We start from the raw sequence: 15,591 nt of genomic DNA, 5'->3' as shown, positions 1-15,591 counted from the left end.
TATTATTATAAACTGAACAGTTAGACTAACCCTACAGGGGTGCCCTGTCAAATGCTGTAGACAAGGTATTCATTATATCAGCATTAGTGCTGTAAATTAGATTTTTTTAAAAACACAGAATTACTGAATTCAGCCTGAAAGTTTCTCAATTGCCTATTTTATTAAAGCACTAGACAGAAAGAGAGAACATTATCTAACGCACGAAGCTTACGTATACACCGTCACCGATGCGCGATATGTAAACATGATCCAGTTTTTGTTCAGGTACATGACACATTCTCGAGGATACATATTGCTGAATAAAATGAATACACCATCAACTTATAGTGCAAAATTCTCAAATACAAACTTATCATAAATGAGAGGCTTAGACTTGTGTACGAAAAACCTTCATTTTTAGCCACAAAAGACTCATCAGCAACACTCGACTAAACAAGTATAAAAAAGTCATATAATTATTCTATGAACGCTTGCATAATATAATTAACTTTAATAAAACTTAGGAAAAAGAAGATGTGGTATGATATGTTTCGAATATTCTACATTTCCAAAAAGTAAATTTTCTGAAACATACAGTATCAAAATGATTTTTTCATGTCAAAATAGAAGTGAAGTCATTTGATCTAGTGATATCCCAGTAGAATATAAATAAACTCTTCATAGATACCAGGACTAAATTTGGTATATACGCCAGACGCGCGTTTTGTATACAAAATACCTTTAGGAATTTTGGTCCTCAATGCTCTTCAACTTCGTACTTTATTTGGCCTTTTTAACTTTTTGGGATCCTAAAAGTTTTGCCAAATCCATTAATGCAACCTCATTACTGCGTTGAAAGATCATTAATCATCCTGTAACGGATAGGAATACAAGTGCGTAACACATTTTGCAGGCACCACATAAGTATTTAAATTTAGACATGTGCTTTGTCATTTGTGTTTTATTCCATATGATTTTTAAATCTGTAAATCATATTTCTAAAGCTATATTATAAAATATGATACCTAAAATCAAGATAAATCCTCACAAATATCCCTCGTCAATTGTTTTTAATGTATTTACCTGTACCCTAAGCCATGGTCGATTTCTCATCCGGTATATAGAGGTATTTAGAGTATGTATAATAAATAACGTAATGTCATCAAATTATTCACTTGATCTTAGAATAATTTCCCTGTGCCGGAAAAAACATAGTCGGAACAACGAGTATGAGACAAAACTCTTCTAAGATATCTTGCTGATTTTGTCGACGAATGTCTGTTTTGTCTACATAAGATTCTTTATACACAAAAAAATCATACAAAACCATGGATGAAATGAAGGAGAACAGTTGACACAGAAACTAAAAACTGAGCATGAAGAATTCAGGAAACCTTTGGAGACCGCATGTTCTCCGAAGGGTAAACAGAACATGTACATGGTCAATTGTTACCGGATGATTTGTTTTTGCAGTCCCTATTCAATATCTGTTTTTCTTACACTTAGAGTAACACGTTATAAATTGTATGCGTCCGAAATGCTTTCCTAACTTTACCCTTCTTACAAAATTGGCCTTATATAGATCTGAATAATATTTTGTTGTCATAAAGAACTTTAACTGTTTCGGTTTCTTGTACACCCTTGACGCATGCAGTCCATGTATTGTTTACATTATTTTCCTCCAGTCTACAATTTTTACATGAAAGTTTTGAATTGAGATATCATTTTGCATCGTATATCCAGTAAGTTCTGATTGTTTAAAATATGAAATGTAAATGTCATGCAACAATTGTCTTTTAGGAGATTAATGGAAAGTAGTAGACGAAAAGCGCGTCTGACGTATTAAATTATAATTCTGGTACCTTTAATAAATAATTAACATCTTTTGCAGTGACTGGGTTTACGCTATGGGGATCAGTCATATCAGTCGGCTTAGTTTGTACATTGTATACCTCTATTGTAAGTACCGCTATTGTTAGATATGACTTAGTTTTATCATGTTCCGTGGTATATCCGACTGACTTTATATACGACCATGCCTAGTTATTTTTTAAGATCAATAAAAGAAAGTGAATATCTCGTCAAAACGAGGGTTGTAAGATACCAGAGGGACATTCACACTCATAAAGCAAATGTTACTGACAACGCAAAGGAAAAAGACACACAGACAAACAATTGTACACAAAATAAAACATAAAAAAACACGAATTCCAACAAAAAACGATGCTTCGGAAGGGTCAGCAGATCCTGCTCCAAATGTAGATTTATTAATCTTGAACATCAGTATACTACTACTGCCTCCAATATAAAGTATTAATCACATCTAAACAACATGAGCATCACACTCTTGTGTAAATAGCGACCCACCTAATGATCAGACTAATTACAGCACAATTTTAGACATACTGTTATAATTGAGAATAATTAGATTAAATATGTAGAACATGATTAATTTTGATTTTATTGTTTAAGATGTAGAAGTAAAGTAAACGTAAAGAATCTGTAATAATACAAATATACAAAATGGCCCATTGTTTGTTTCTCTGAACTGTCCCTAAACTGGACAACACACCTCTATGTACTATCATCATTAGTTAATTGTAAATAATGTATATGCAAATATGATCACATTAAACAAATAAAAACACTTTTGGTTAAAAGTGTTGGTAAGAAAGCAAACTCTATCATTAAAAAACAAAACAAGACAAAAAAAATGAATTAAAACAAGTATGACAAAATCAGTTTTTTTTTCACATTAACCTCAAAGTATTTGTTTCATTATTACCGTGTTGATCTATGGCTACTTTGGAAAAGATATTACACTCATTTTCAAATCAGAATGATAGTAAGCTGTCGCAATATGAGATAAAGATTATCCTTAAAGATATAAAAGATTAACTTCATTTCCTTATTTAACACAAATGTTAGCATTTCTAGAAACATGCTTTGACATTTAAATATACGTTTATCATATATTGACGCCGATATCTTGTATATTTATATCATCATTCCGCGTTGAGATTATGTATAATGACTATCCACATTTTCATATGAGGTAATTATAGTTTTATTCATTATATGCGGAATTTTGTTTAACAACAGATTGAAACACAAGCCTAAAAGGATTGTTTTGTATCCATGTCATGACCTTTGAGAAAAAAAGGGAAATATACTAGAAAAAGGAGATAAAATTAAAAATTAAAATGGAAATAGGGAATGTGTCAAAAGGACAACAACCCGACCAAAGAGCAGACAACAGCATAACCCACCAATGGGTCTTCAATGTAGCAAAACTCAGATGTCTTTTTTGTGCTATTGAGTTGTGTCTAAAAACTGCATCATTGACGTATATTATACATCGTATCCTGTAATTTGACTGGTGATATAAAGAAAATCTAGGTTAGGGGAAATTATTTACCTAATGCAAATGTCTGATTCCTTGCACCGATTAGGGAAGCATTATTTCTCTTTGGTTTGTTTTAATCTTCAAAATCTTGAATTGTTTTCTTTTAAATAATTTTGTCCACGAATATCATTGAACAAAATTTCATGTGGGAATGCAAATAAAGTGCAGTAAAATAAGTAAAGTAAATGTTCTTAACATTGCTTATGTTAATTACAGGGTGGAATGAAAGCAGTGTTAATAACAGATTCATTTCAAGTTATTATAATGTTTACTGGTTTGATAGCAATTCTTATAAAAGGAAGCATCGAAGTTGGTGGGTTTGGCGAAGCATGGCAACTTGCTTACGACAGCGGAAGAGTTTATTTTGATGAGTTGGTATCAAGATATTCAATCATATTATTTTTTCTTTCTTCTTTGCATATCGATCAAGAAAATGCACGGCAACAACTCTGTCACAAATGAGGCAAAGAAACTAGGTTGACATTATAAAATTCCAGCACACACTGAGTTATAAATACAGTTTTTAAATGAAAATTGAATATTTTATGAAGCGCTTCATTATTGCCGGTGTGGGATTTTTGCAAATCTGTATGAAATTGAACTAACAATGACATGTTGTCTACAAGCACTTAAAATAAGCGTTTGTTTGAAGTAAAATTTGAACCCATATTTCTTTTTATCGCTATGAACATTTGCCGATTTTTAAAATGAAATTGTTGTTAATTATGTAACGTTTGGTATAGAATATCTGTATAGTTTTATTCACAATGAAGGATGTAAAATAAAAATGAACTGCCTGGTTTAAACTACCTTTTTAATTTGACACGTTTCTGACCTATCTTTTCTGTTTATATTCTTAAAGCTGTTATAAATCCTATTTTTGTCCTATTTTCCCTTTAAATTTTAAATTGTATCTGCTATCTGTATTCAACCTTCATATGTATTTTTTTATTTATTATTTTCTGCAATTTGAAACCAAAATAACATTATTAAATTTCATATTTGTTTGTCTCTATGAGTTACAGTTTAATACCTGTTTCTCTTTTGTTTTATAGTTTTAGTCCAGATCCTGCTGTTCGACACAGTGTTTGGTCACTAGTCATAGGTGGAGCATTTACTTGGGTTGCTATCTATGGAGTAAATCAAGCTCAAGTACAAAGATGTTGCACAGTCCCCACATTAAAGCAAGCTCAGATGTAAGTTTGAACAGTATTATGTGTTGATGAACAGGATGGGTGATGCATACAGTAGATGCGTACCCTTTTGACGACCCGGTCATGCTCGATAAAAATAAGTAAACTACTGTCACTGTCATCTACACACGCTAAATATGTAGAAAAGATACCAGAGCATGTTTCACCCCTAATATATCATTGAAATCACTGAAATCTAGATAAAGTGCTGTACCTTCTGATAAAGACATTCAGTTTACTGAACCTTTTAACATAACATAGGTGATTGAAGGCTGTATAGGTCACCCATAACATTAGAAAGACAAGCTTACGAATTCTCACAAGTCATATGTAATATGTAGAAGATTTATATAATGTTTTCTTTTTTTTTAATGTCTCTATGACAATATTCTTGTAACACCCATAAATGTGTTATTGGTATGGTACTGTTGACTATGGTTCATTCGTGTTTTAGCAGAGGAATGTTTATGAACTATTGTGGAGAGTTGTCTCATTGGAAATCATACCACATCTTCTTTTTTTATATCCTGTTTTTAGTTTTATCTTTATGTTTTTGTTGATTGATTGGTTATGTTGTCTATGCATTGGTTTGCAGAGCAATGTGGTTGATATTCAAGGCCTTTGTTTTATAACATGCTCGTGTTGTAAGATTAACATTGCTGTCCGTCGTCTATGTTTTGCAGAGCAATCTAACTGAACTACTCATGACAATGTTTTGTCATTATCTTGTATTGTCTGGTTGATATAATAATATATAGATTGTTTTAGAGAAACGCGGTTCAAATTTTCATGGTATATTTATTCTAGCCTTGTGATGTCGCATTGGTATAATTGTGTAATTGCCTATGTTTTTTAGGAGCAAAGTGATTTAACCTTCTACGCTATGTTTTATCATGATCTTGTGTTTTCTGTTTGATATCGATATTTTTGTCTTTTTTTATTGTCTGTTCACTCTGGTTGAACTGTTAAGGACTATTTATATATTATACATGTGTTGTTTAATTGCTTTTGTTGTATATGCTTTGTGTTTCGCAGATCATTTTTATTTAATTTTTCATGAGATATAATTCATCCCAAACATTTGTTTATTGTTTGGTTTGGTTGTGTATGTTTTAAAGCATTGTGATTAAACTTCCAATGATTATGCTTTATAGTTTTCTGTAGATTCATTATTATTCGTTGGAAGCCAATTTTGGGGGATTTCGTGGGTACAGGTGAACCACTAAATTAAATGAATGATAAATTATATCTAGTCTGGTACGCAGACTTCAACAAAACTACGAACATGTAAGTTTTCCTTAATCCACGAAAATTGGTACCCACGAAAATAAATGAATCCACAGAACTTAGTTCTTGTGTTTTCTGATTGTTACTATTTTTTATGGTTTGTGTTTAAGAGCATTGGGATTACACATGTTACACTTCAAAGGACAATGATTTATCTTATACGTAGTACTGTCGTTTTCTGATTGTTACTATTTATTATGGTTAGTATTGTACTTTTAGCATTGAGACAGATATTCAGGTGAATATGTTTTATCATTTACTTGTGATGTCTGATGCGTATTGTTGATTATGCATGGTTTTTGTTTTTCAGAGCTTTGTGGTTGAATTTCCCAGGACTATGTTTTATTTTATACCTGTGCTGTCTGATTGGTATGGTTGTCTTTGGTTTGTACAGTCACTGTGATCCCTTTCTATATAAATCAATAAAATCTTCGGATCAGGTAAGACATCGATTATCTATTAAATTATTAGCTTGGTACCTTTGATAACTATTTACATTACTGGGTCGATGCCACTCCCGGTGGACGTTTCGTCCCCGAGGGTATCATCAGCCCAGTAGTTAGCACTTCGGTGTTCACATGAATATTAATTATATGGTCAATTTAAATAAAATGTGTCTACAAAACTATGAATTATCCGAAAGACTAAGGATGTTCTTATCCGTATTTGGCACAAAATTTTGGGAATTCGGGAACGGGATACACGTAAAAGAGGGACAAAAGATACCAGAGGGACAGTCAAACTCATAATTCAAAAATAAACTGACAACGCCATTGCTTCAACAGACAAACAATAGTACACATGACACAACATAGAAAACTAAAGAATAAACAAGGGTGAAAACTAGAGGTGATCCCAGGTGCACCTTTCTTTAACTTTTCTTTAACTTTGTACATGTTTGGCATTATAACTTTTTTTTATCTGAATTTCACTGATGAAAGACTAAACGCGCGTCTGGCGTAATGTATATACAAAATTGAGTCCTGGTTTCTATGATGAGTTCATTTACAACCACTGAGTCGATGCTACTGCTGGTGGAGATTTATTTTCCCGAGGGTATCACAAGCCTAGTAGTCAGCACTTTTTGGGCTGACATGAATTATCATTGATATGGTTATATTTATAAATTAACTGTTTACAAAATTTTGAATTCTTGAAATATTAAGGCTTTTATACCCCAGGCATAGATTACCTTTGATGTATTTGGCAAAACCTTAGGAATAATGGTCCTCAGTTTCGTATTGGGATCTACGTATAAAATAAAATTAAGGTAAATAAAATAATTAGTGTATGTATTGCAATTTCGAAGACACTAGTTCGAATTCTCTCTTTAAATGATGATTTACAAAATTATGAAAACAAATATATTCCTCCAGAATCTGGATTACTTCATTATTATTTTTTTTTTAGCTTTTACCGTTATTTGTAATGGACGTTCTTGGTAGTCTACCAGGGTTTCCAGGATTATTTGTGGCCTCTCTCTTCAGTGGAGCATTGAGGTATAATTTTTGATAATATTTGAAAAGTAGAAAGCGAGTTACTAATTCGTTAAAGTAATACAGAGAGGCTTTCAGATCATTCCGATCAATTACGAGCCTTACACATAAAGAAATGATAGCCCAATAGCTTACTAAAGACATCTTGTTATTAAGAACATGTGGTCTTATTGTATATGAACTGATTTTGTTTAATGGATATATACCCCACATCCTTTTATCTATGGTATGTCAGAAGATTTCATTATTTAGCCCAAAGAGATAATCAATTATGAATTCCAAAATAGTATGTTAGCCCAACGAAATACACTAAAAAGTATTAAAAAACTTGCTTAAATGGTGTTTTTACTTTTAGATAATGACCATAAGTAAAAATATCCCTTTTCAAATTTGCTCCACCCGAAATTGTGAAGCAAAGCGCAAAATGTTCTACTCGATATAAGTATTTGATCCTTTAAGTACTAACTGTGCTTTGTATACAAAAAGGCGGTGAGTTTGCCAGTTAAAGAAATCTGTAAATGCGTTTTTATTCAAATCTTTCATTTACATTTCAGTACTGTATCTTCTGGTTTGAACTCTCTGTCAGCAGTGGTATTACAAGATGTAGTCAAAAGTTATTTTGTTCCAGATTTGTCAGAGGAAAAAGCTACACTGGTTTCTAAAATCCTAGGTATTTTTATATTATCTTTCTCATATGCAGTGGCAAAGTAAATAGAATAGGATATATAAATATATTTTTGATACTTTGTTGCTCGAGTCTAAAATATAACATATATAATTTTCATAGCGACAATGTCATGGTAATCTTGATAAATTGATAACTGACAATATATGATTTAAAATATACAGAGTTCCATGCAAATATGTACTTGAATACACATCGAATATTTGGTCAAGATTTATTTGTTCATTGTCACTAAACTGTTATCTAAATTTAAACTTTAAAGCATGATTACAATGCAAAATATATGATAAATTGGGTTACATTGACATTTAATATTATGCATGATACATGTAAAAAAAAAACACATTTACAAATTTAAAAAATCGACTTTCAAATGTCTCGAATGAACAGAATTTTGATATTGGGGTTATCTAAGATTAATAGAACAACTGTTTCACGGATAAAGATTATTATTGATCTGTGTTTTAACACCTTCGTTCGTTACCTTGATATGTCTAGTTTTAATCGATTTACGAGTAACATCGGTAAAATAATGTAACCTCAATTTACCTATCCTTTGTATGGGGTGTTTGTCTAGTTGTAAACAAATGTGCTGCGTTCTGCAATCTGGTGAATGTTCTGATTCTTCTGACGTATTCTTCTGCACTTTGAATTTCTAATTAGTCTACACAGGGTATATGTATTTTACATTTAATTTATTCGTTGGCTTTCTTATGAACTAATTCGGGGGTGCTTACATGTCAGTTAATCAGTATAATATCTTCTTTGCTAAACACAGTTTTTTTTATTATGACATTTGTTTATTCTTTAGTTTTCTTATTCTTATGATGTGTCATGTGTACTATTGGTTTTCTGTTTGTCTTTTTCATTTTTAGCCATGGCGTTGTCAGTTTATTTTAGATTTATGAGTTTGACTGTCCCTTTGGTATCTTTCGTCCCTCTTTCGATGCCAATTGTAAAATTTCTTTAAAAAAACAAATATAATGACATTCCAATTAAATTTAGACCGTATAAGTTATGAAGTAGTTGCCAAATTCAAAACAACATTATAACAGACACGAGTGACATGCATATACCATTCCAAACATATATTTTCTGTTTGTGGGTGCAAACATTGTTTCAGATTGTGTTCATTTATTGTTCGTTTCAGTCTTTGTTTTCGGTATTATCTGTTTGGGATTGACTTACATAGCATCGCTATTAGGTGGAGTTTTACAGGTAAGAACATTAGTCATTATTATAATTAGTTAGTGAAGGTACCAGGCTTATGATTTGGTACGCCAGACGGGCGTTTTGTCTTTATTAGACTCAGCAGTGACGCTCTGATCAAAATAGTTAGAAAGCCAAACAAGTATACAGTTGAGGAGGATTGAGGACCCAAAATTCCAATACGTTTTGCAAATATAACCGTTGTGGTTATTTGGAAAAATATATTAGTTACTTTTTTACGCATACGTTATGTGATTCAAACCTGATAGTTTGCGTGAAAGCTTTTGAAGTAGCTTTGTCTGATTGTGTATGAGACAGTGTCAAATTTACGTCTTATTAGAATTACAAAGATTTTTTTTAAAGATATATGTAAAATCACTAAAAAACCGAACTCCGAGGAATATTCAATCGGAAAGTCCCTTAAAACATGGCAATATTAAATGACAAAACGCATCAAAAGATTTGACAACAGTCATATTTCTGACTTGGTACAGGCATTTTCAAATGTATAAACTGGTGGATTGAACCTGTTTTTTTAGCGCTAAACCTCCCACTTTTAAGACAGTCTCATCAAATTTCGTTATATTGACAACGATGCGTGAACAAAACAGACATAATAAATGCTTCATAAATATGCCATTCAAGTTTGGAGATGAAAACAATCACGTTATTTTGTTAGAGTTTCATAATGAAAACGATGAGAGTTAATATATGTTACTACATGCTTTCATAACCAATTTAACTAGAATGAATACTAGCTACGAGATATATAAAAAAATCAAAATATGATTTGTGTTGTTCAAACATTAATGAAAGTGAAATGGTGAAATGACATTCGCATTAAGCAGCCATTCGATTTTGGCAGCCATTCGCCTTTAGCAGCCAGTATGGTTCAATTTGGTAAAAATAAGCTATAAAGAAACAGTGATGATGAAGAAGTCACATATTGTTTTAGCCTATAACATGAATTCAAACAGACATAGAAAATTTAATTACACGAGGTTGTTCTCTATTTTTTTTATTTTATTTTATTTTATTTTTTTATCGTGTTATGTCTCCATTTTTTGGAGGTCATCTCGATAGTTAAACAAATGGTGTCTAGACTCAAATACAGACTAAATGCTGATATAGATTATCTAATATATATTTTGTTAATTGTTTATTTTATGATTTTAGTAATTTGCATACATGTTAAAAATCAATTATGGAAATTTGAGTCATACCGGTGAACTAGTACCCATTTAAAGAAGAAGAAAACCTATTAAAAAATCATTAAAAGTAAATGATCTTAGTATTAAATCAATTATTGTTTTGATATCAAAAGTAAACTATACGTAGTTTATAACGGAACATTTAAAAGCAAAGGATGCTTATATGGCGAAACATATGTTCTTTCAAAACCTGTCATTTTAGGGACTTACCGTTTTGAATTTTCTTCGAAGTTCAGTATTTTTGTGATTTGACTCTTAACTTATATTTTACATGACTAAATTTGCTATATATACGCTCATTTGAATCTGTTTAAACTTTTTCTAATGATAATTTCTCAATTTAAATTTATTGGAAATAAACTGGGCATTTTATATGAAAGAAAAGAATTATAATATATATATATATATATGTGTATTGAAGGCTGCACTGTCTCTGTTTGGAATGATTGGTGGTCCATTACTAGGACTCTTTATTCTTGGAATGATGTTTCCGTGGTCAAATAAGTGGGTAAGTAAAAGTAAGAGTACATCCTAAAAGTAAGGGTCGTTTTTTAGCTTTGGGACGAAGTTTTTCCAACTGAAATGACCTTGTTGATGATCAAATAAGTGGGTATGGCTAAGTAAAAGTAAAAATACACCGTAAAAGTAAGAGTTGTAGACCTAGCAGCAGACCAGCAGCAATGACCAAGTTTGAGTTTTGTAAGCATATGCACCAATTAGTTTTACATGAATGATAATTGCTTTGCATCAAAAAAAAAGTTGTCATGTGATTTGTTATCCATCAATATATTCAGACTGCAGGTTATTAAAAAAGGAGGAAGGGAACTAATTTATTTGTACACCAAAAAAAAACACATCTGGTCACATGACACAATAGAAAATATGCATGTTCACAATCTTTTTCGTTGGTCATGTTTGTGTTTACTGATAAGACATTTTGTTGAGCAGATCATTTTATGTAATTTGAAAGAAGTAAAATGTCTGATTATTGTACACATGATTAACAGGGAGCTTATACAGGATTACTAAGTGGACTTGTGTTTATGTTTTGGATTGGTGTTGGTGCTCAGATACATAAACCAAATATACCAAAATCTCCAGTGTATACCACAGACTGCATTTGGAACATTACTAATAACGTATCGACAACTGCTATGCCTACGACAACTCCTATGTTTAACGCATCGATAGCTGCTGCAGATGACAGGTGATTTTATATATTACTAGTATATATCTAATTTGTGGTGTATACTCTGTCACTCTGTTGTCATAAATTTGTTGGACAGAAATATAAATTTAAAAAAAAGCATCAAAGTCAAAAAGATTTTGTTTCATACATTTGTATAAAAAATATAAGAATAGGATACTGGTAATAAATTTACTAAAATCACAATTTAATTCACGTGTTCGTGGAGGTCTTGTAATTCCTAATTTAGTATCGGCAGATGTATGTTTCTTGGATTTATCGGTAAAAAGGCATGAATGAGAAAACAAGGTCAGTGTTATGAAGTGAAATTTAATCCTGGTCCATCATTATTTAACAAAGGTTGTGAATAAGAAATTCCATCATCTTCGGTGTATTTATATTTGGGGAATCCGTACATTTCTTTATGGAATGACATTGGTTCTGACCTAAACCAGGAAATTTGCATCTTGCAAGTTTTTGAGAAAACAAGATATAGTCGATCTTTTAATTGAGCATGGGTAAGATAAAAGTTAAAGTGAAATTTAGGCTAAAATCCAATAATAAGCCATGCATTGTCGTTATTACAACAAAAGTGGTTAAGTGTATCTATATCTTACAGTGATCCACTGCAGCGACTCTACGATTTATCCTACATGTGGTACAGTGCAACAGCTGTGTTAACTGTGTGTTGCGTTGGTTTGATCGTCAGTTTTATAACAGGTATGTCAGACCCTACGATTTATTATACATGTGGTACAGTGAACAGCCGTGTTAACTGTATATGGGGTTGGTTTGATCGTCAGTTTTATAAGTATAAGTTATAAGGTATAAGTCTTCATAACTTCTAAAACAGATTGTATTTTGTCATATAAGCTTCAAACAAGGAAGACAAATAGGGGACATGGTGCACTCAGTTATAAACCCCGTATGCTCGACATTTAAATAATAATGAAATATAGTATGCTCAAGCAAGGAAACGTCTATTAAGAAGAACTTATACTTCTGAAATTCTTTCATTTACATATTTGTTTGGTGAGGTTTGCGTTGTATTGCCTTTCTCAATCTTAAGATGTAAGCAAGCGTTTTTCTTTATTTACATGGGACATTTATTCGTTTATTGTGTTGAATTTGATAGTTTTTTTTCACTCCCGTCGTATCTGTAAGTTTCATTCATATTTTTTTTCAAATTGGAAAATTTTCCTCAAAATAGTAAATTGGTTTTAAAAAAGTAGATGTTATGGACAAATGCTTACATGCATACATTGTTGTTCGTTTTTGTTCCACTTTTGTGTTCTGTTATTTCCGCTTATAGTTTATGTGTTTTCCCCGGTTTCAATTTTTAACCCGGATTTGTTTTCTCTCAATCGATTTAAGACTTTTGAACAGATGTTTACTAGTGTTTCCTTTATTGTATCGTGGTTGAATTATAATTTGACGATGCGAAGACAAACTTATCCTTTTGTTTACAATCATTTGCAAAAATGAATGTGTTACTTTGTGCAATATCATCAAACAATTTCGTATATAGCGGAATTTATACAAAAACATAGGAACCCTCCTGGTTTTTTTTATAACATATTTTACTAAAAACAGACATACGTTCATCTGTTTTTTGTTATAATGAGTTCGAACTTTATATTTAAACAGGTCCCACAAGAGCTGCGGATCTAGACCCTAAACTAATATGTCCATTGTTCGATATTTTATTTCCGTATCTACCAGAGAAAATAAAGAAGCCAATGCGTTTTGGTGTAAACCATAAAGGGGTATGTTTAGTTCATGATTTAAATGTAGACTTGTACGCTCGTATAAACAAATGATATAAAATGCTTGAAAATGTATATACAAAAGCAATGCAAAATATATTAAAGTGATATCAACAATTGAGTTGATGTTTTAAAATTGCATTTCGTTTTTCCATAAATGTAAGGTTTTTTTTACCTTCTTTTTAACGTTTTCAAAATACGTTCTATTTACGCACATAAATAGGAGTTCCTAGTTTATTTTTCATTGTAATGAGAAAAGGAAGATAAAGAAAACAAGTACTCTTTACATATCAAAAAAATATATTTATGACTTTCTGGCAGTTTTAAGTGCTGTGGAAGGTCTACCCATGACAGGAAAATAACGTTGCCTCAGATAAAACATCAAACATTTGCATTAGGTTCCAAAAATGACCAAAAAATACATCAGTTGTCAACATTTCCATGTTCAGTATTACTTACCTTATCATCTGATGTTAAAAATCACTTAGAATTTATAAATTATTTTTTTTATTACAGGCTCGTCATATTCCTGCATCTGATTCCGAGGCTCCACTTAAGAAGAGTTCAACAAATAAATTAAACACCTTCAGTAGTACAGACTCACTTGATAAGACGAATGGAGATCTGAACACGTTTGGTAAATCCAACGGAGAAATCAATTGTACATTTGAAGATGAAAATGACAAACCAAAAACAAATGGTGCCAATAACATACCACCGTCATACGATGAAGTTTTAGAAAGTGAAACAATACCTGCAGTGGTAATCAATGATGCTGAGCACATGACAAAGCTTTGAAAACATTGAAGTGTTTCACTCATGTTATTCTTAAATTTAGTATTTTATTTTCACAATGTATAATGAATTGCACACATTTTTTTTTAAATATGAATATTTTTTTTATATATTTTGACGTTATGCAAAGAACTATCACCCAATCATCTATTATGTGTTCCTTAACAAGCCTTATAAAGACGGTTAAATACGTCTAATTGGTAACCCCTTTTTACTTTGGATTATTTCAGCATTTCTGTGCTGACATGAATTATGATACAGATGGTAATATTTATAAAATAACTGTTTACAAAACTTTCTTTTTTAAATACTAAGAATTTTACACCTCAGGATTATATAGCCTTAGCTGTATTTGGCTAACTGTTAGGAGTTTTGGTCCTCAATGCTCTTCAACTTCATACTTTATTTGGCCTTTTTAACTCCTTTGGATTCGAGTGCTACTGATGAGTCTTTTGTAGAAGAAACGCGAATCTGGCTTAAATACAAAATTTAATCCTGGTATCTATGATGAGTTTATTTTCATTGGTACATTTAAAGGCAGAAATAAATGGTACATTGACAATATTTAACTGCTTATTCATATTTGTTCGCTTTAATAATATGTATATGACCTCCGTGAAATTTGGGCTTGTTTTAATGTTATTACATTCTTTTGTAACTTATGAGCTGGTTATTGTTTACATCTTTCTTTGTCACGAATAATCCTTCTTCTCTTTATCAAACCTTTGATATATGTTTACTTTCACCGGGTGGAAATCTCAGCTTTATGATTATACTATGTTAAAATTTGTAAATGTATTATGTTGCAATTATTGATGAATAAACATATTTTTTACATTGTTTTCGTCGTCTTCTTATTTTTGAGAATACAAACATTTATTTTACAGTGACTTGATTGACTATTACATAATGATGAATACAAACAATCAGTGACATACCCAAAAAGCAAAAAAGGTATAATGGTATACTGTATCATAACAATTGTGTGCATGTGCTTTTTATTTGAAGTGACCTTCATCGCACCAAATTGAGACAGCCAGCAGTTGGTAGCAGATATAAAACATAAATAAGCTTTTGATTTTCTCTGAATTTTGAATTGTTTCACATTTTCTTTTTATTCCATTGCCTTTAAACGCTTACCATAAGGGATTTGGTTTGTTGATCCACGAACATGACCGCACGGTGACATATTTATACTTGACACGAACTAACAAGACATGAGATGAAAATATTGTATTTGCTATTTACCACCAATAGTCATAATAATCGATTAATTACATAATTATACAGAACAGCACAAAAATAATTGAAAGAAATAGAAAACAAACAAACAAAAGTTCAACATAACAAAACATGAAAAGCCGTTTCGACAATATTT

General features: G+C 31.3%; 1 protein-coding gene across 1 annotated transcript in view; it reads left to right on the top strand.

Annotated features, from left to right (window-relative positions):
* LOC134725994 (sodium-dependent multivitamin transporter-like) overlaps positions 1 to 14,848 on the top strand; it is a 30,078-nt gene extending 15,230 nt beyond the window's left edge. Inside the window, exons 4-15 of the mRNA XM_063590342.1 lie at positions 1,871 to 1,938; positions 3,602 to 3,756; positions 4,441 to 4,581; positions 6,176 to 6,305; positions 7,276 to 7,364; positions 7,916 to 8,031; positions 9,197 to 9,264; positions 10,888 to 10,974; positions 11,474 to 11,673; positions 12,272 to 12,372; positions 13,300 to 13,418; positions 13,935 to 14,848. Coding sequence (XP_063446412.1) covers positions 1,871 to 1,938; positions 3,602 to 3,756; positions 4,441 to 4,581; positions 6,176 to 6,305; positions 7,276 to 7,364; positions 7,916 to 8,031; positions 9,197 to 9,264; positions 10,888 to 10,974; positions 11,474 to 11,673; positions 12,272 to 12,372; positions 13,300 to 13,418; positions 13,935 to 14,216 — 1,556 coding nt within the window. The 3' untranslated portion in view covers positions 14,217 to 14,848. The remainder of the gene's footprint in view (positions 1 to 1,870; positions 1,939 to 3,601; positions 3,757 to 4,440; positions 4,582 to 6,175; positions 6,306 to 7,275; positions 7,365 to 7,915; positions 8,032 to 9,196; positions 9,265 to 10,887; positions 10,975 to 11,473; positions 11,674 to 12,271; positions 12,373 to 13,299; positions 13,419 to 13,934) is intronic.
* Positions 14,849 to 15,591: the final 743 nt, after the last annotated feature.

Source organism: Mytilus trossulus, chromosome 7 (genome assembly GCF_036588685.1).
Source record: "Mytilus trossulus isolate FHL-02 chromosome 7, PNRI_Mtr1.1.1.hap1, whole genome shotgun sequence".
In the NCBI taxonomy this organism is placed as follows: Eukaryota; Metazoa; Mollusca; class Bivalvia; order Mytilida; family Mytilidae; genus Mytilus; species Mytilus trossulus.
The sequence above is the reverse complement of the archived record's forward strand: the minus strand, read 5'-3'. Positions and strand labels throughout refer to the sequence as shown.